General features: G+C 45.6%; 1 protein-coding gene across 1 annotated transcript in view; it reads right to left on the bottom strand.

Annotated features, from left to right (window-relative positions):
• Window positions 1-14,711, bottom strand: part of meis1b (Meis homeobox 1 b) — a 68,201-nt gene that overhangs the window by 44,445 nt on the left and 9,045 nt on the right. The window contains exon 7 of the mRNA XM_084709369.1: window positions 9,221-9,332. Within this exon, the coding sequence (XP_084565495.1) occupies window positions 9,221-9,332 (112 nt within the window). The remainder of the gene's footprint in view (window positions 1-9,220; window positions 9,333-14,711) is intronic.

Here is a 14,711-nt window from a genome sequence, read left to right on the forward strand (position 1 = left end):
TCACAAAAACACCCACCCTCCTTCATTTTTATTTACTTGTTTGTTATCTCTCTCCTTTTCTTTTGACTTGAACCTTACAAAAGCTTGAAGGGGTCTTTATCTCTTTAGCTTAAATCCTTCTAGCGGGTATCCATGTCAAAAGGACCTGGGGGCCACACTTGAAGGGGAGGCTTGTTTGACCAGGGTCAGTTGCAGGTCAAGCTTTAGTCCTGTTGCTAGCTCGGCCCTCCCCCTACCTCTCTCCACGGGGTTTCTAAGTCTCCAGGCCCACCTGGATGGACCACCATACTCAGGCCCAGTCCCTGCAGCCCTTTGTGGGTGAACCCTCAGTGAAGTGATTCCGAAGGGCTCGAACAATATTGGACTGCGATTGATAAACGGATATTTCTTCTTTTTTTATTGAAGGGAAGCTGGTTTGGATGTTGGTTTGGCTGGGGGCGTTAGTGTGATGGAAATTGTCTCTTTGGAGGTATCACTATTGAGACAAAATATAGATGAGAAGAGAGAGACTCGCTATTCGTCAACAGCATAGTCACGTTAAAAAAAACAAACACTGGTGAATGAAATTTAGCGGAAGGCCAGACTCTACTCTTGAGGCACTGAAGAGGAGCATGACAGAGAAGTACACATTCAAAACTGGCACTGTCTTTTCTTATCAACAATTCCCTTTGCATTCCTTAACTATTAATATATCTGTGACGGTTCCGACCACCACAAATGCTGAAACAACAGATATATCTTATGGGGGGTGAAAATATTCCTGACACAATATTATCGGTAGGGGACCATATGGCAAACGAGCAGCAGGCTATTTATCCTTATCCTCTTTGGAGGCTAAAATTAGCACTATGCTGTTTGTGGCTTTAAGCTGGACTCTAACCACTGTGATGCGGCTAATAAAAAACAGCCTTGTATGCACGCTAACCCTCTTTTTCCGGCTTGGACTTGGACTCTAAACATTGATCAACTTACAAAACAAACCTGGATAAAAAAAAATGCTGTCCTTATTTTTCTACTAACCCCATACGGATATATACTTCTAAAATAGCATTCATAAACAATCTTTACTTACTATTCAACTATAAAACTCTGATTCAACATCACCATTTCTACCCAGCTTTCCGCGACACATGTGTCTTGAAAGCTGGGATTTCCTGAACATGGACCCCCTCTGCTAGCTTAAGAGCGTAGGATGACTTGGCTAATCTCTTAATCAAAAGCCTAAATAAACGGAGGCAGGCGGTGTTTGTGTGTGTGTGCGTGTGTGTGTGTGTGTGTTTGTGTGTGTGTGTGTGTGTGCATGCACAGGCGCACACTTTTGTTTCTGTGTGATTTCAGCCAAGGGCCAAACAACAAACAAGACCACAGTAATGAACCAGGGTTCTAAAAACCCTGTTTATTTACCTTTGCCATCTGATTCCCACTCCCCTCCCCCCCTCTGACCTGCCCCCCCCTCCACCACATCCCGTGCGCCCCCTCCAACGCGCCCTCCATTCCCCCTCCCCCTCCATCCCTTTCTTCCTTCCGTGCCCTATCAGCTTGTGGCCGGGGTGATAGTGTAATCTCCCTGGTTGCTATCTGGATTTTCCTGAAAAGTTGGATAACATGTATCTGATGAGAGGCCTCCTGGGCCTTCGAGCTCAGCTCCCTTCTTCAGGGCGAAGAGAGAAGGAGATGGAGGGAGGGAGGCAGAGAGAGGGAGAGAGACTCATGTCTTTTGGCTGCCAGATGTAATGCGTTGTGACACGTCAGTGATGAGTCGCTCAGATTTTTACTGTCAGATTCCCTACGAACCTTCGCTGTAGACGATTAGGAACCAGGGCATGGTGTGTGTGTGTGTGTGTCTGTGTGTTCCTCTGAGGCTTCTAAACCAATTGTGGCTCACTCTAGGGTGGTCTAGATACTAAACCTATTGTTTAGTGGACTTAGCTTCATACAGTATACTGTTAAATCATGTAAACGGTCAAATATAATATTTTTCATAGTCCTGATTTCTGTGATTAGCTGACAGTATGTATATGTGACAGTAATGTATGACACTTTTGTTATGAAAGATTCAAATGTCTTTTACAATCGGTATATGTAATTCTAATGTCACACATCAACAGTATGTCATGGCCACAGATTACCAGAAATTGGTATTTATCTCTTTATGATCATTTGGTTAAAAGAACATCAGTTAACAAAGCCTTGGTAAATAGCATCTTCAGAAAGCACTAGTAATTAGGTTTAGGCATTTCACATTCGCACCACTCGCAAATTAAAGAAGAGCACTTCCTGTAAACATCCATAAAATACGTGTCTACATCATTAGCACGCCGCAATTATACCATCGGAGCTAAATATACATTTATCTCCCACTTCTCACTAAATCAGCTGTATCCTCACATTCCAAATGAACAGACTGTACACACCCATAGCAGCTAGCTGTGTTGCAAATCCCCAAATGCCGTTAGGGTTCTTCTGCAACTATCTTTACTGAGGGAATACACAGGGACAAAATAACATCCCACGGCAGCCCATGTTTCTTGACAATGAATATGTATTTAATGTAAATTGAGGAAACAGCATATTGTAATAGCTAATATTTCGCACATGTTCGGTGATGCAAATAAAAGATATTCCAATGTAACTAAAGTGTAGAGAAAGAGTGGGGGGGGGGGGGCCGAGAGGCCGATTAAAATGACAAGGGGGAGAACGAATGTGCAGAACGCATCCTACAGAGAGAATGACAGGCAGAGAGAGAGAGAGAGAGAGAGAGAGAGAGAGAGAGAGAGAGAGAGAGAGAGAGAGAGAGAGAGAGAGAGAGAGAGAGAGATCGGAACGCACGAGATAGATCGACAGCACACACGGCGCTCCCTCACACTGGCTGTGGAGGGAGGGGGAACCTCGCCAGCGCACCCAGATAGAAATCCCCAAACTCAAACACTCGAAAGCAAACACAGGCTGACAGTTTATCACACAAGCTTTATGGCTATTATCTACCCGGAGACAAGGTGCTCCATCAAGCCTGTGAAAGCAAGTTAAAGAAACTGATTGAGAAAGCAGAAGAGGGTACCTGATATCAGAAAGGACAGGAGGGGGGACTGTGTTTGTGTGTGTGTCCGCTCATGTTTGCTTGTATTCTTTACTTTTTTCCCACATGACCCAAGTGGCCAGATGACACCGGCTTAATCCTAAAAGCAAACTATCCCCCTCACTGTGGGAACCTCACACCATTTCCTCTTTTTGAGGGTGTGTGTATGTGTGTGTGTTTGTGTGTGTGTTTGTGTGTGTGTGTGTGAGAGAGAGAGAGAGAGAGAGAGAGAGAGAGAGAGAGAGAGAGAGAGAGAGAGAAAGAGAGAGAGAGAGGGGGGGGGCGGGGGGGTCCTAACCCTGGTACCTTTATCTGCAGCAGGCCCGTAAAGTCATTGAGGGCCATCACACTCTGACAGACGAGTCTCTGCATGTTGGCTTGTGCGACACTGCTGATTGGATAGTGTCATAAAGATAGGGTCCGTTTACAAGAGGAGAGAGTGAAGTTCGCGATTGGACGCCTGGAAAACCGAGGCATTTTCTTTCCCAGGTAACCAGTGACACTGATGTTTGCAATGTAGTCATAAAAGAGGTGCCCGTGAGAATTGCTAAACAAATCCAGCTACTGTTTGGACCTGCCTTTAGCTGTTGCTGTGGCAATTGTGGACTTTTAGACGATCCAAAAAAGCAATTAACCTCGTCCAATATTGATTCTCAAAAACGGACAAATCATGTCACCTCTAGGTTTGTACTCCTGTAAAATACAAATCAATTACTTCTGTTTTCCAAGGGGGCACATTCACATGGGAACAGTATCAAAGAGATATTCCCTGTTCATAATCAAGCTCAAGCACAGTGATGTCTAGTGTACATACAAACACAAATACCCATACTGTATTTGCACGCACACACACACACATTAACCCCTATGGGATGTCTACAGTGAGCTTTGGTTTGGTCTCCCAGTGCTCTGCCACCTTTGACCTTGCCGAGACGATATAGCTGTTTGGCTGCAGTGAGTACGCATGGCTAGACTCTGCTACAACACTCTATTCTACAGCACTTACCAGTAATACCTCCCCCTCCCCCTTCTGTCTCTCTCTCTCTTTATCTCTCTCTCTGTTTTTCTTCTACACACACACACAAACACACATACACTCAAATAGCATCACTCTGAGATCATGCTCTGTCTGATTCTCTCTCTCTCACACACTCTCTCTCTCTCCTTTTCCCGCCCACCCCCTGTCTCTCTGAGAGTAAAGTACACCTCCTGTGTTACAGTGTCCAGTCAAATCAAAACCCAACACACCTTTTATCTTCTCTTAAGCCTGCCATTTAAACAGATTATTGAGGCACTAACTGGACACCAGTAAGACAATTATACACTGTGGACTCCTTAAGAAGTCTAGACGATATCCGGACAATATGTCTGTTCCTCTAAGGGTTTTCCAACTGTTGTCAGGATCAATTACACTCATGTTTTCTAAGTATTTGATTGGGGTCCCAAAGGCAGCGATACATTGTTTTGGTGTTTGTAAAAGAATAGTGAGGGGCATATGGCTTCTTATACACTGACAGATAGAGAAAATAAAGGAGATTTTACCATGTGAACATCTATATTTAGAGTGGTTAGCTTGAAGAACAAAGATGTTGCCCTGCTACTGGTGGATGAGAAAGCTGTGGTTCTGTAAGGCCAATAGGGTTGTTAGTTCAGAGGAACACAAACACACACACACACACACACACATACACACTCACACAAAGCCATCACAACCGAGAAACACTGTTCTCCCTTCCAGTCTGATGGACAATCGTTCCAATTGATCGGTGACTTTGAGGGGGCCACGTGAAGCACTGACATTGGTCAGACATGACCGGCTTCTGATTGACTGACATCCCTGTCTTTGCCCGAGCCTACCTATCCTGGTAATGGAGATTGGCCAATCAGGACACAGAGTTGCCCCTCTCCCGCTTGACCTTGGCTAAGAGCTGTAAGGTCACTGGTCAGACAACATTGGCCACTCTCCATGCTGATCAATGAAGCAAAATAATGACCCCACCACTCACCAGAGAGCACAATTTAGCACCGCAATACTGATAGGTCAGCAAACTCAGAGTATATGCCCACATCTAAACATACAAAGTGCTTCTAACCATCTTTGGTTTAGTAGTAACCGTCTAGCATGTTCTAATCCGGGGTTGGAAGTGACAGATTTAACAGGGGAAGAAAAACAGTCGTCCGGGCCAAAGGGCTCGTGCTAATTCTTATCTAGACTTCTGAATTCTCAGTCCACTACTCAGACACTCCCACTTCGAATGTATGCAGACAATAACATGAACCGTACCAGGGAACTGTTTGACTTGGCCCGCTCACTGTACTCTTTACAAACACTCTGTAATTGGTGATACATATCTAATATCGCCAGTCACCACCTCTCTCCCTGGAGTGAGGGGGCGGGCATAAGCGGGAGGGTGGTGGTGGTGGTGGGGGGGGCTTCCAAAAGAAAACGGTTACTTCTATTATACCCCCTTGCTATGGCCGCCCATACCAGTGCCTGATTTGTTTTTAATTGACACACCGGGTCCTTAGAGAAGGCGAAGGGTGTCCTTACTAATTCAAACACGCCGTGTCTCGAGAACTGTATTGGTCAGGGAACTGCTCCACCACGGGCGGAATAACACTGTGTTGTTCAGCTCCCTTAGCCTCAGTGTGCCAGAAGTGGAATGCTAGCTAAAGACAATACTGCAAGGGGTCTCCCCGGAGGGACTCTTCAGCCTTCAACAAAAGGGCCAGAGCGAACATAGCTGCTCAGACACAGCTCCCTGCTAATAGACTGGGCCTAATTAACGACACAGGGTCGGCCACTCTGACTCTCTTGCAAAGTTATCTCTTTGTGTATACAGCCGACTTCTTTCAGAGTTAAAAAAAAAAAAAGGAGAGAGGGAGAAAGAGAGAAAGACAGAGAGAGAGAGAGAGAGAGAGAGAGAGAGAGAGAGAGAGAGAGAGAGAGAGAGAGAGAGAGAGAGAGAGAGAGAGAGAGAGAGCAAAGAAGAGAAAGCAAAAGGGAAGAGAGAGGGTTTTATGCTTTGCCATTCCTTAAGGGAGAGAGACACCCAGGACCGATTTAATGACATGTGCAGAGCAAATGTGATCCTCCCTGCTTTTATCCAGAATGGAATTCAGAGCTAGAAAACACCACAGACAGTGTGGCTAAACCTAACCAACAGCAACAGCCAAACATTAGCAGACAAATATGCACACAATGTACAGTATGAACTTATTACGAACGAGCAGCAAAATTCCCATTCCCAGCATTAGAACGGTCAAATGGTGGCTGAGCAAACTACACTCACAAGCAATGTTCCCACCTAGCCCCTTGACTGCAGAGCTGGCTGGCTAGCAGGCTATGTTAGCACAAAGTCAGCTAGCAAGATCTCTCCAGCTAAGGATATGGGACTTCAAGCAGCTGTTGGTGAAACCTTTGTGAGTCACCAAGGGAGAACAGGGTGCAGCATGTGTTTGTGACACGAGCCTTGCTAAGGACTACACCAAGGGAAAGGGGACTAGAGTTCACTAGTTAAAGGCACGAGCCCAGTGTTGCTCTCCCTGGGCTGTTTCGCTCTGATGGAGAGAGAGACACGGAGAGAGAGAGAGAGAGATAAAGAGAGAGAGAGAGAGACAGGGAGAGGGAGAGAGAGAGAGAGAGAGAGAGAGAGAGAGAGAGAGAGAGAGAGAGAGAGAGAGAGAGAGAGAGAGAGAGAGAAAGAGAGAGGGGGGGAGATAGTGAGAGCAGGGTCATGGGGATAGACAGAAGGACAGGGAGGATGAGGAGGCAGGGAGACCGAGAGGACGGATGGATTGAGAGAGTGAGGGAAGGGCTGTTTATTAGCTGTGCAGGCAGGCGTAGGGGGAGACAGTGTGGGGAGACTGGCTACAATATTAGGGGTGAAAGCAAGTGGAAGAGCAGCGCCGAGAGAGAAAGGTCAGTGAAGAAACAATCTGAGACAGGCAGGGTAGAGAGGACAAGAAGGGGAGGGAGAGGAAGAAATAAAGAGAGAGATATGGAGAGATGGAAAGTGGATGGGCGGGGGGGGGGGGGGGGTTGATGTTGTGGAGAGATGTAGTGAGACAACAAGATAGATATAAAGAAAGGGAGAGACAGAGAAAGGAGTAAAAAAAAAAAGGACGAAATTGAAACGGTGAGGCGGAGGTAGAGGTGGAGACACAAGGAGGGAACAGAGGCAGAAAGAGAGAGAGAAACGGGAGGAGAAACTGACGGGGGGGGAAAAGGAGAGAGAAGTGAGTGGGTGGGAGACAAGGGAGAGAGGGGGCAAGGGAGGACGAGGATAAAAGGACGAGAAAGGGAAGAGGAGGGGAGGGAGACAGAGAGAGCGAGTAAAGCTGTTTCTCACAGTGTGAGCTAGGCAGTGGGGCACGGATGTCGTTGCCAACCTGGTATATAATAAGCTTATTGGGATTATGAAATGTGAGTGACACCGAATGTGCCAGAGCCCTTATCCCAGTACACTATACAAGTCATGAACTCCATATCATATGGGTCTCATGCCAATGTGTCCACTAGCGTAAACACTTGCGCAGACCATCCATAATCAAATTGCAGAGATGCACATAATTACACACACATGGGCATACAGACACCAGACAACATGATAGTCACTCCGTACGCGCTCGCCACAATCCACCCGCCATCCCCATTACACACACAGCATTTTTATCTCACTACGTCCTGTTTTATTCGCTAACGAACTGGAACAACAAACAAGACCCCTCAATATAGTTGTGAAGGATTGGAGAGGGCAGAGGGGGTCAAAAGCGCTACCCTGCACAAGAGAGAGACAGAGAGCGAGAAAGCGAAAGAGAGAGGGAGAGAGTAAGACAGAGGGAGAGAGGGAGAGGGAGAGAGAGATAGACAGAGGGAGACATGGATGAGGTTTGGGGGAGGGGCCAACATTAAGAGCCAGCCTATAATTGGAAGTATGTGAAAAATGAAGTGTCAGTTTGGTCAATAAAGGGCTAAGGTCAGCCGGAGCAGAGAGCCCAAACTCTGCACAGAATGTGCTCATTAGAGCGACCAATCAGATCGCGCCTGGCCGCCCCAGACCATTAGTCATCAGAGAGAAGGAGGCCATCGCCGCTAACATTTTTTTTTCTCTTCCTGTCTGTCAGCGTGAGTCTCGGTCTGCCTGTCTGTCTGTCTGTCTGTTGTTTTGTCAATCTGTTTGTCTGTGGCAGTTTGACCATCTCTCCTTTCTTCCCTTTATCCTCTTATCTCCTATTTCCTTGTACAGACAGGGTAAATTGAGAGAGAGCATTTGAAAGAAGGAGAGGGGAGAGGGAGTGAGAGAGAGTATTTGGTCCTGCTCCTATAAATCGCTGCTCAGTGAAGTGGAACCTAACGTGGTCCTTTCTGCTCCCACCCAGGCTTTGCCTGCTGCCACAGGCAACCCTGCAAACCGCTTGCCTTAACATCCACTTCAATAATAAATGAAGTTGCTTTTTGCCTACAGTTTGTTTGCAACCATCTCTATATTCCTCTCTCTCTCTCTCACACACACACACACATGCACACACACATCCACACACAATCTCGGTCTCTCTCACATGCATACATACACTCTCTATCACGCAAATGTTCTCTCTCTCTCCTGTTCACACACTCAACCTGTCAGACTTGCAGCACACAGTGAGAGGCCTGTATGAAATGCGACCATGTCGGACTACAGCCCTACACATCTAATGCTGTGCTGCACCATTACTGTCTGACATCTTGATTTAGTTCCATCCACAGTAAATGGAGGATGCAAGCAGCTTCATTATATCAAATGGCTGGGATAGGTATTGATTTTAATGTTGCGTAGTTCCACTGTCTTGGATGCTATTTCTTTCCTGTGTTTAAATACATAAATGTCTATTCAAAAACAAACATGACTCATCCTGAGCATACGATTCATCAAATAGAACGCACATACTTGACACAACATATAGCAGCCCCCCCCCCCACCCCCTACCCACAAACCCACCCACCCTTCCCCAAAACCCCTTCCTAGCACAGTACTGGCCCTCCACAAAGATACACATTCTAGTTCTACCCCACGTGTAAAGTGCATGCCCCCCGTAGCCACCCTGTCTACCCCATGCGTGTGACCCCCTGCGAGAGACACCGTGGTTGGCATCGGTCTTTACCCTGTTCGCTGCTGTTATCGCCGCTGTGCGACGTGTGCCCCCCGCTGGAGGGTCCGGGCGTGCCCCCGGAGCGCGTGGACGCCGTGTCATCGTGGTCTCTGTTCCAGGAAGTCTGTGAGGGGGGAGGAAGAGGAGAGAGATGAGGAGGCCGTCGCTCAGTAGCAGCCCTGTGTCTGGACTGACAGGCACGCACTGTCGACAGAACAAACTGTGTGTGTGTATCAACTGCAACTCAACTCAAGCTGCCATGGTACAATACTAAAAATAGTGCAGAGATGCAGGTGAACCAGTTCCCCTACACTCAGAGGCCGGACGTTTACATTTCTGTCTACACTGTACTGGAATTGCGTGAAAATACAAAACAGTTCCAACTTAAGAGAGACCCCAGCACAGAGCCAGATAGTGATGTCATCCTAGCAGACCAGACCCAGAGGGGGAGTGAGGGAGAGAGGGAAGGGAAAGAGCCGGAAAAGAGAGAGCAAATGACAAGAGGGAAGCAAACATGCTATTATCACAGTGCTTAAGTCCATATAAAGTATGAAGCAAACAACTGAATCAAAACCTGACACTAGCTCAATGCACAAAAAGGGGGAAAAGGCAAGAGTGTGTGTGTGAGAGAGAGAGAGAGAGAGAGAGAGAGAGAGAGAGAGAGAGAGAGAGAAAGAAAGAAAGAAAGAAAGACACTCCTTAGTCCCGTTCCCTAGTGTGTATGTGTGTGCGGGTTAGGGTTAGTGATGAGGAGGAGCGAGAGGAAAAGAGAGGAAGTGTGTGAAAGGGGATGAGGGACACTAGGGAGAGAGAGTTTACGAACGCTCACTACATCACAACACATATCAAATAAGGGTTGGGGGATGCGTATTGGCCCCTGAAATTCCTCTTTAAACTGAGGTCACAGGCCTGGCCAGGGCTAGCACTGTCAGCCAGGAAACTGAGGAAAAAGAAATCGCAAATTGACATGGCAAGATGTAGACAAATGTCTAAAAACTGAAAAAGGTCCAAGGTCTTATATACACACGTAAGCATACATGTGTATATTGCACACACACACACACACACATATACATACACTTAAACACGCCAACCCAAAATGAGACCAGACCTCAGATACACTTGCTTGCACACACACACACACACACACACACACTCACACACTCACACTGCCCCATGCAGAGACACTGTGTACTGCAGACCTGAACCAGATGCTACCTCTTATCTCTCAGTGCCTTTGAAAAGCAACATTAGCAAAGCGAAGAGGAGAGGAAAGGGCTTGAAAATAGGGGGAAATGGAATCTTAATGCGATATCAGAAACACACACACACACATCGTTTTCTCACACACACATGCATGCACACAAACATAAACCTGGTGTGAGAGTGTATCTAGTTGCACTGTTTGTGTGTAATGTTATTATTGTTTTGTGAAATACAATAATGGTAGATATTAAGTAGAAATATGTCACATGTGTCAAGTTTTAAAGGTTATGTGACGAAATGAGAGACAGAGACCTGCATGAAGGCAAAGAGATAAGAAACAGGAGGAAACAACTGTTTCCAACTGGGATATTGGCCAAGTAAAATAGTTTTTGACTCAAGTAAGCAGGTAATAAGTATAATTTGCAATATGGGGATACATGTGCAGACAATGTAATAAATGAACAACTGGTACACTGTGAAGACCACTTAGTCTGTCTGACTACTAGGGACCTAGACATCCATGGAACCCTACTGAGGAATGTAAATACAAACATGAATGGGTTAGAAAGATGTCTAACCCTTTGTATTTTTATATATAGAAAGACGAAAAAAGGCACACAGGTTCCTCCCGTCGGGAAAGTGTTACTTGAGTGATGCAGAATCTCACAAGCACGCTAATCCAGAACACATGCTCAGGGAATAAACGGTTAATCTCAGCGATTCTCCAGCTTCCAACAAACTGCTGCTTTACAAAAAAAAAAGAAGAAAACTTGTTTATTCAATGCTCTGCAAAAAGAACAGTACAGCACCTCGGGGACTCTGAATATCATAAAAGCCCCTAGTGTCTCGACATGCAAAATAGGATGTTGCCTTTTTTCTCCCTTTTCTTTTTATTCAGCAACATATTCCACTTGAAAATATAATTAGAAAAGAGGTGGGGTGGGGGTGATGGGGGTGGGTGGTGGGTGTGGGGGGGGGGGGGGGCGGGGGGTTGTAAATGGCAAACTATTGCATTAACTGTAATTGAACAAAAGAGCGCTCTGCCTGTTGGGAGCTGCCAGCTAGGCCCCATGGGAAAGTGGGCGGGGCTCAGACGAGCCCTGGTGACATCTCCAGGGGGCCTGGGGACCTATTTATAAACACACCCATCCTTGGTCAGCACAGCACTGGCCTGCACTGATCTAAAGTACACCGATTACACAATGCTGAGATCACATTTGTCTTACTGCAGGAGAGCACACAAACACACACACACAAAATAACACACATACACAGGATACACAAGCTTCTCATGAACACCTTGCCAAAATTGATCACACTCACAAACGGTGATGTTATAGATGCCAGGCACACCCTAAAAACACTAGCAAAATCACACCTTGACTGTTACCCAACAAACTGCATACAACCAACATTAAAAGACTACGCTTAAAGAAAACGGAATAGGTTCATTCATTGACACAGAATGAGATGAGGAGGAAGGGCAGGGAGAAGGAGTTAGAGAGAAATTTGAAGAAGAGGAGGTGAAGGAAAAGGAGAACAGTAGGAAGACAAGAGAATAGGTGGAATGTCAATGGTGGGAGAGAGAGAGAGAGAGAGAGAGAGAGAGAGAGAGAGTGAGAGAAAGAGAGAGAGAGACAGAGAGAGAGAGAGAGAGAGAGAGAGAGAGAGAGAGAGAGAGAGAGAGAGAGAGAGAGAGAGAGAGAGAGAGAGAGAGAGAGAGAGAGAGAGAGAGAGAGAGAGAGAGAAAAGACAGCAGGGACAGAGGGAAAAGCTGTCCCACTGCACACCACAACACACTTGATATATTCACTGTTCCCCCTAATGAGCTGCAGTGGATTTATTCTGTCTCTTTTTCCCCCCTCTCTCTATCTCTCCTTCTCTCTCTCCATATCTCCCTCTCATTCTGTGCCCTCCGCCTTGTCGACCATTCTTTTCCCTCTCCGACATCCCTTTCCCAAGCCACTCTTTCCTTTTTCTCTATCCCACATCCCCCACTCAGAATCAATTCCTCCTTCCTGTCAGTCTCTACCTCTCCCCCATTCGATCACACCCTTTCTCGCCCTTTCTCCTCTCCCTGAGTTTTCCCTCTTTCTTGGCTCTCTCCTGTGCAGGACGTGGATTAATTCAATGCCTAATTGTTTAGTAAATTCAATTTTCCACCTTCTATTCTGCGTAGCTTTAGCTAAAGTTCTTAAATCTGCTGCGCTGAGCCTAGGGAACACAGTTTGTCATCTGCTCCTACCTTTTTTTTTCATTACCATTTTTCTTCCCTCCGCCACCCTAATTCGCCATGAAAAGATTTTCCTTGCTGGAAATTCTGATTCCGCTATGATCGGTGAGGCATTCCAATTCAATGCATTCTCATTGTGCCCCGTCTAAGAAGCGAGGGCTTCCCTTCCTCTCAGTGGCAGACCCATATTATACAAGCACTCATGCAAGAAATGTTGCCTTGCCAATTCATTTACAATAATAAAGCGAACGGTTAGGGCTGTCCTGCTTTGCCCCCTCGTCCCCGAAATATCTTTCCTTGATGATATGGATATCTACATTTTCCTCATGCCAGTGTGTGTGAATGTAATAATCGTATATGCATAGGCCACTGACAGAGCTATGTGAAGATGCTTTGCGCACACAGAGTGCAGATAAATATGAATCAAAGTTGACAGTTGGAATACTCCACCTCCCAGAATGCTTCAGTGTGTTAGCTTTGTTTGTTGTTTGCACCGTTCTTGACCTTACAAACGGTGGTGCGTTTGACACACTCCAGAAAGTTTGAATCTAGGAGGAATTTCATGTGTTTCAGCCATTACGCTGTGAAACCCATTCCATCACTCGCCTTGAATCCTGATGGGTGGAGTGGGAGAGGGTGAAAGAGTACCTATTGTAAACTTGTGTTTGTTTTTCTTTCTCCCGTGGTGAGATAAAGCTACAGATCTGTTTGTCTGATAACTGGCCAAGCAGCTCTCAGGCTGACTGCAACCTCCCCTCTCCTCCTCTCTGCTCCTTCCACTCCTCCCCCTAAAAACCCACACTGCAATGTTAGTGCCCCCCAAAAGAATAGAGGGGGTTATAATGGTATGCGCAAGGGAAAAAAAGAAAAGAGAAAGGAGAAGGAAAAGAGAAATAACTCCCCCTACCCCCTCCCAGACTCCCTTCTTCTCCCCACTTGCACAATAGACAAGCAGATATAACCTTATAATTGCTGGGAGGGTAGATGGTGGTGAGGGGCTTTTTCTGGTTTTGGTCTCAAGAGCATATAAACTGTGCCTGCGTTAAATAGCCTTCAGGTAGTTTTCAGCTTTTTCAAACTGGTGGGTTATCCTTATAAATACAACCCAGGATAATTACATATTTGACTTAATCAGCAAAGCTTTTATCATCTACTTATATATATTCCAGAAAGTGACAACCAATCAAGACTTGACCACTTTTTGACGTGAGCTATAGACTGGTTTGTCTACATTGTGAACCTTTTTATGTCAAGCTTAAACCCAAATAAAAACATAAACTGAATTGTTCTTTGCAACTCTAACCTCCTCAAACAACGCCACTTATTTTCTTTTCTTTGTTTGATGTTGTGCCCCCCCCCCCCAAAAAAAGAAGAACCCACAACTACACATTGTAATGATATGTTTCGTGTTTCCTTGCCGTTAGGCTTGCTCAGCGAGTGTAGCACACTGGGATGTTCTCTGTGAATCCCTTTGAGACCTCTGTTTGTGACAGTCCTATTGAAGGCGACTCGCAGGGGGTTAAGAGGGAGAGAAACTTTCCATTAGCTAAGTACACATGTGTTAAGCTAGGTTATTGTTTACTTAGCCAAAGAAACCACTATGCCTCAGAGACATACACAGCAACCCATCCTGAATAACACAGGACATGAGCCAAAACATCCAGAGCAACTTCATCCAAGTATTTCCATGTCACTATACAACTATACAAGTAGGCTGTGACATAATATGGTAATGGTTGTCTCATAATTAACATATTATACATGTCCACAATTCATTTGAATATGAATGAATGTTGTATTACATTTCACCAACATCAGAATGATTTGAAAGTTAATATATTTAAATGAAACCTGTTTTTAAACTGTAGAGCAGACCAAACTGAATCATTCTGTAGAAATGTTATGAAATATATATCTTAAACTTTCCCCTATATTAATATTCTTTGAAGTCTCTCTGGCCTTAATTTGCTTAATCAGAATCACCCCTACTTGCTATTCTGCAACTATAATGAAGAGACCAAGGAAACACACAAGTCACGTGGTAGAGTCTTTGTATCACTTGTT

This window comes from Hypomesus nipponensis, chromosome 11, assembly GCF_054491055.1.
Source record: "Hypomesus nipponensis isolate SF chromosome 11, ASM5449105v1, whole genome shotgun sequence".
Lineage (NCBI taxonomy): Eukaryota > Metazoa > Chordata > Actinopteri > Osmeriformes > Osmeridae > Hypomesus > Hypomesus nipponensis.